Source organism: Fukomys damarensis, unplaced genomic scaffold (assembly GCF_012274545.1).
Source record: "Fukomys damarensis isolate Sample0158 unplaced genomic scaffold, DMR_v1.0_HiC HiC_scaffold_39, whole genome shotgun sequence".
NCBI classification, from domain to species: Eukaryota; Metazoa; Chordata; class Mammalia; order Rodentia; family Bathyergidae; genus Fukomys; species Fukomys damarensis.
Window position 1 is genome coordinate 126610940 of NW_022900951.1, and position 6410 is coordinate 126617349.

The 6410-nt window shown below is 55.7% G+C and overlaps 1 protein-coding gene across 1 annotated transcript in view; it reads left to right on the forward strand.

The window, feature by feature from the left end:
* The window catches only part of Nsdhl (NAD(P) dependent steroid dehydrogenase-like), a 26345-nt gene extending 22529 nt beyond the window's left edge, over positions 1-3816 (forward strand). Inside the window, 3 exon segments of the mRNA XM_033760518.1 lie at positions 1586-1688; positions 2526-2630; positions 2632-3816. Coding sequence (XP_033616409.1) covers positions 1586-1688; positions 2526-2630; positions 2632-2859 — 436 coding nt within the window. The 3' untranslated portion in view covers positions 2860-3816.
* The last annotated feature ends 2594 nt before the right edge of the window (positions 3817-6410 follow it).

Genomic DNA, 6410 nt, shown 5'->3' on the forward strand with positions numbered 1-6410 from the left:
TGTGAAGAGCCCAGGCCTGGGGGACACGTGTAGCTGGCACATGTCACTCCAGTCGGCCCCCGTTAGGCGACTCAATAACTGGAACCCTCCTGTCTTCCACATCTCCCTGCCAGGGACCCGCCGTCTCCCCTCGCACTCAGAGTGGGGTGATTGTTAGAAACTGGTAGGCCTGAGTGCTTTCCTACAAGGTGGCACACTTGGCACTGACTGAACAGCCCAGGCCTGGGGGACACGTGTAGCTGGCACATGTCACTCCAGTCGGCCCCCGTTAGGCGACTCAATAACTGGAACCCTCCTGTCTTCCACATCTCCCTGCCAGGGACCCGCCGTCTCCCCTCGCACTGTCAGAGTGGGGGTGAATGGGGTGGCAGTGGCTGAGGTGGGTGGGTACCTGAGGTGGCAGACTCACAGCGACACGCTCCTCTCCTGTTCCTTCAGACAGTCCTGAGCGCCAATGATCCCGAGCGGAACTTCTTCACCACAGCCATCCGCCCCCATAGCATCTTCGGCCCAAGGGACCCCCAGTTGGTCCCCATCCTTGTCGAGGCAGCGAGAAAGGGCAAGATGAAGTTCATAATTGGGTGAGTCGCCCATTGTTGTCTCCGGCCCTCCAGATCTGTGTAGCCCGCACGGGGATACTCTTCAGGGCCAAGTGGCTCTGTGTGCCTGTCCCAGTCTGTTCAGCTGCTACCCTGGAGGCCGCAAGTGCAAACTCCAGGTGTGGGCCAGGTTGGTGTGGAGGCCGTTTGGGTAAATGTGGTCAGTGCCTCCCTCCAGGCATCTGCTGGCTGCCATGGGCCTGCCTCGGTTTCTGCATCCCAACTGTCTTAGCGGGACATGTGCTGTGGGGCTGAAGGCTCAAGCTCTTACAGTATAGCCTCAGCTGCACACATCTTTCCACCCAAGGTCACCTTCACAAGTAACCCTGCTGCCCTCTCACGCCAGGAAAAACACATATGCACACTTCAGGTTTTCTTTTCCTGAAGTATGTATACATTTTTTGGCAGACTCTGCATTTCTGTCCTTATTTGGAAATTAAGGAAAGTGAAACGCAGAAGTAATCAGCCCAGACTGTTCATATCTAGAAGAAAAGTGTGTTGGATAGGAGGGTTACAGCCTTCCTTGAGGAACACACAGGTGACAACAGGGATGGCTGTCTTCCAGATGTGCCCTCTCTCTCCATTGTCTTTTGCTTTCTTCTTACCCTGTTCTTTCCTTCTCTTGTCCCCAGCCTCACCTTCCTTTCTTCCTAAGCCTCACTGCCACCCTGATCTGTCACTTTGAAAGACTGCAAAGAGACTGGCAGGAAACTGGCAAGAGCCAGGTGTCAGCCCCAGTGTATCCTGGGAAGGGGCTGAAGATCTGCTGCCCAAACTGGAGCAGGGGCAGGCTGGGCACCTAGCATTCAGAGTCATTGGTTGTCCCTTAAGTATTCCACCATCCCAGTGCCCCAGGTGTGCCCGGGGCAGGCCGTGCCAAGGCAGGCCACTGCTGTGCCATAGTAGCAGAGCCTCAAATGCTCAGGGCTCACTGAGCTTGCCGCTGGTCACGCAGCATGACTGAGCTGTCCCCTGTGCACCTGCAGAGATGGGAAGAACTTGGTGGACTTCACGTTCGTGGAGAACGTGGTCCATGGACACATCCTGGCCGCAGAGCACCTCTCCCGAGACACAGCCCTGAGCGGGAAGGTAAGGTGCCCACTCTCATGGCTTGACCCCACACTTCTTCCTGCCATCAGGTTTTCTGGCCCATTGCCCCTTCAGTCCTGCATTGTACACATCTGCCTTGGGACCACCTGGGCCGGGGCCGGGGCCGGGGCAGGGCCAAGGGTCCTGTTTTCTGGCCCATTGCCCCTTCAGTCCTGCATTGTACACATCTGCCTTGGGACCACCTGGGCCAGGGCCGGGGCAGGGCCAAGGGTCTTAGTTGGGAGGGCAGCCCTTCTCCTGCCCATTCCCGCATGGCCCACACCGGCCTCTCATCCTTCTGGTGAGAGGACATCCCCGAATCTCCTGGCATCTGGTGCCCCACAGGCAGGGTAGGACGGGTGGTGGTGGGGAGTGGCGGAGACCCAAGTGCCTGCCCGCGCTCCCAGGGCCCTCGTTTCTCCTTCCTTGTCTCGCACTTCTGTCTTAGGACCCTCTCCCCGTTGATCCTAGCCTTTTGCTCAACTCCTGCTGTTTTCCCACCTGTAACCTGGGTGGTGATTGGGAGTAGGGTGGGTCTTGCTTTGGATTTCCAACAAATAGAGCATTTGAGAAGATGATATGACTCCTCCTTGCACCCCAAGATGAGGTGAATCTCACCATGACTCGTGGGTATTAAATGAACAAATACACCTTCCCAGAGGCAGTCAAAGCACTGCTAAAGTGGGCAGCCTTTCCCCGGCCTGAGTCCTGCCTGAGTGCACAGCAGACCACCTCCCTGTTAGGGCACCTGCCCCGCTCAAGGGCCGGGGGGCTGCCTCTGAGTTCCCACCATACAAGTCACGGGCAGCTGACGCCTGCTTTTTGTTCCCTCACCAGGCATTGCACATCACCAACGACGAGCCCATCCCGTTCTGGACCTTCCTGTCCCGCATCCTGATAGGCCTCAATTACGAGCCGCCCAAGTACCACCTGCCCTACTTGGGTGGCCTACTACCTGGCCCTTCTGCTGTCCCTGCTGGTGGCGATGGTCAGTCCCCTCGTTCGAATCCAGCCCACTTTCACACCCATGCGGGTCGCACTGGCGGGCACATTCCACTACTACAGCTGTGAGAAAGCCAAGAAGCTGACGGGCTACCGGCCACTGGTCAGCATGGATGAGGCCTTGGAGAAGACCGTGCAGAGCTTCCACCACCTGCGGAAGGTCATGTGAGGCCCCCGAGACCGGACCAACATGTGCGCCCTGCCTGGTAACTCCCCGTGTGCTGACCAATGAGTGGCCTTCAGCCTGCAGCTCTTCCTGCGGGTTCAGTGAGAACACACCTGCCCCTCCATGACCACAGGATGACCACAGGCGCCTCTTCCTTCCCAGCTTGAGATTTGCATTCTTAAAGTGTGTAGCTTCATGTTCTATTGTTTTGTTTTCTGTCTCTTTCTCTCTCCATTCTCTGCCACTGTCTTTCTCTTTCTTCCTCCTCCTCCTCCTCCTTCTCCTCCTTCTCCTCCTCTCTCTCCTCTCTCTCACTGGTTTCTTATTATAACAACCACCCCCCCCAGAAGTCGCCCATTTCATTACTGTGGCCTTATATATAATTGAAGCTGTAGGAAAGAACAACTCATTACCGATATCCTAGAAGAAAAGCAGAAGTTGTAAACACATGTGAGACTTCAAATGTACATTTTACATCAACATAGTTTAGAGCCAAAAAAAATACAAGCAAAAAGTATAAATGACTAATTCCCCATCCCTGGGGGAAGAGAAGACCACTGGTTGTTGACCTTCCTAGTTCTTTAAAGGACTGTCATTTTGCCTGCCTGCATTGGTCTTTTATGAAACATTCCCCTTTATCACCAGAGTCCTGTTGTTAGTGGCAGTGGTGATCCAGTGCAGTGCTCAGTTTCTCTGACTCAAGGCATTGGCCGGTGGACCGCTGGGGAGAGAGAGTCCATGAGCTGATGCAGAAAGGGCAACATCCCTGCTGCTTGCACCTGTGAACTCCTGAAGGTCAACTTGCAAAGGGACGAGCACAACTAACTCTTCAGCCTTTTCTATTATCTGGTGATGTTTTGCTTCCAGAAACCAGCTTCTCTGACTAATTGAAATGTAATATTAAAGATTCCCATCATCTTCTTCCAAGGGGAGACTAGAATAAATGAAGGTCTACAAGCACGCTATTTGTGTCATTGCAGTGTTAGCTGTGGTGATGGGGCAGTGAAATATGAACAAATCAGACACCGCCTTTGCCTATAAGGCCCCTAGAACAGTGGAGTTCATGAGCCCCTGCCGTACCAGGCATGAATGATACAAAGACTAACTGGTGACGGGGCAGACGACACCATGAGCCAGTCCTTGAAGGATGAGAAACATGGTAGTCTACATGATGGACAATTTGCACATTGGAGGGCCGGAATCAAGAAGCTCCTTGGAGCAGGAGATTGGAGAGGTCCTAAAGGCCTTGGGAGGGGTGCAGCAGTGGGAGGAGGCAGCAGACTAGGCTGCCCTCAACTGTGCAGCTTCCTGAGGGAAATGCTAGCAGCCCTCTGGGCCGAGGGTATCCCCAGCTGCACTCTGGACTGTCCAACCCATTCCGCCACTGTGACAACACCAGTACCCCTTCCTCCCCTTTCCACTCACGTATTTCCTGGATACTGTGCTGTGCTGGGGTGGCAAGTCAGACCCAGCCCCTGCCTGACCGTGTGACACTCCCGGGCCACACAAACCAATCCATACCAGGCCACTGTTCAAGTTCCAAAAAGAGGTGCAGGGTGCTGTGGGCAGAGGTGGGGCTGTGGGGGAACCCAGCCAGGGAAACGTGGATCAGAGCCATACCTGAGCAAGTGGTACCCACGCAGACCTGAAAGCTGAGGCTCGCCAGGCAGGCTTGGCTCCTGGGCTGGCCGGGGGAATTCCCACTCTCCAGGAAGGCCTTGGCCACCCCTTGCATTTCCCTGTGTTTTACCCCAACCCATTTGGGGAGAGTACATCCACCAACAGTCTCCATGCCCCCCAGAGGTTCTCACTCAACTGACACGGGGCGAGTGGCACTCTGTCCACAGGCCCTGTGGAGGGGCGCAGACCACTGAAGTAGCTCCCTGGGTCACAGAGCCAGCTACAGCTTTCCCTCAGCCCCTGCCCACAGGCCCAGTTTCTGGGGCCAGCCCGACCTGATCCACTCCTGAAGGCTGAGGGCCCTGGATGACTTCCAGCACCTCTCCCACGTACCCCTTCCTGTCTGGAAAGTCAGCCAAGGGAAGGCAGCTCTCTCAGCTTGGGGGCAGCTAGAAGCCAGGTGCTGCGTGCCCCTCAGGGTGATCTGTTTCAGTCCCGCTTCCTTCCCCTCTGACACTGGATTCAGTTCAGCAACTAGGCCAGATGTACAGCAAGAGCCGGCTGATCTGTCACACACACACACACACACACACCCTGTCCCTCTGGCCCAGCCTCTGCACATCCCAGCTGTCCAGCCTAAAACAGATCTAGACCCTGTTTCTTCTCTGGAGATGCTGTGGCAGGTCCCTGCGTCCGCACTGCCCACCTTGCCAGCTTCCTCCCCACCCCAGCCGTTGTTTCCTGCTCATGCCCTGTCACACATACCCTTGCTCAGATTGTCCTGGCTGCCCCACTAAGGCCCTGGGTCCCTTTACCCCAAAGCTGGCCCAAACCTGACCTCTCTGGATTCCCCGCCAGTGGCCCTTGATGTCTACCTCATTTCCTGTGTCCCAGTTGCTGCTTTCTCTTTCTCTCATCCTTCCATTGGGCCAAGAGCCAACCAGTTTGTCCGGGGCCCAGAGTGGGTGCTCAGGAAACACAGGTAACTGTCTCCCTGGCTTGGAATCCTAGCATGAACTGCAGTGGCCACACATAGAAGATGGCCACAGGGTGGTGAAGGGAGCAGAGGTCCCAGACCAGCCCCTGTGAATTGGGCACAGCCTTTGGGTGTGTAGCTTTTGGTGGGAGAGGGCACATAGCTTTGCCCAGCACGTCAAAGAGGGCTGTGGCCTACTAAAACAGCCATCAGGCAGGGCCCAAGAGAGACAAGCCTGGGGGAGCAGTGAGCATCCCTGTCTCCAGGTGTTCCGGCACCTCTGTTTCACTGTGGGATCTGGGACTCTATCAGGAAAGGACTCGAGCCCATGTGCAGCCAGGCTCAGCCACAACAAATGCGGAGGTCGGTGTGCATGTCTGTCATCTTACAAGGACTCGGCTGCCTGCGCCTCGGAGCTTTGGGGCTTGCTACCTGAGGGCTGGCGCTGGTACAAAGCTCTCCCCTGTGCCATGAGGCTCCACTTACCCTCTCTCTGCAGGCCTCTGTGGGAGCCGTAGCCAAGCTGCCAGGATTTCCTACAAACCACTGAGCTCCTCCTGGCTCTCCATCCCTTACCTGCACCTGTGTCTATGGGACTACATGACCTTTAGGAGGAAAAAGCCAGCAGCTCCCACATTGGCCAGCTGGGGGAGCCCCAGAGAAAAGAAACCATGGCCAAGTGCCCTCAAGGGCAGTTAGCAGCATCAGTTCCTTTGGCTCGGGATTTTCCAGAGAACTCTAGAGTGACCTAGGAACAGGGAGAGGGCCAGGGTAGCCTGTCTCCTAGCAACTCTATTTACTCATTGGTTTATTTTTGAGATAGGGGCTCAACAAGTTTTGCCTAGCTGGCCTTGAACTCAAGATCCTTTTACCTCAGCCTCTCAAGTATCTGGAATCACAGGCATGGGCCACATGCCCAAGCCAACAGGGTGCAGAAGTGACCAAGATAGAGTCCTTG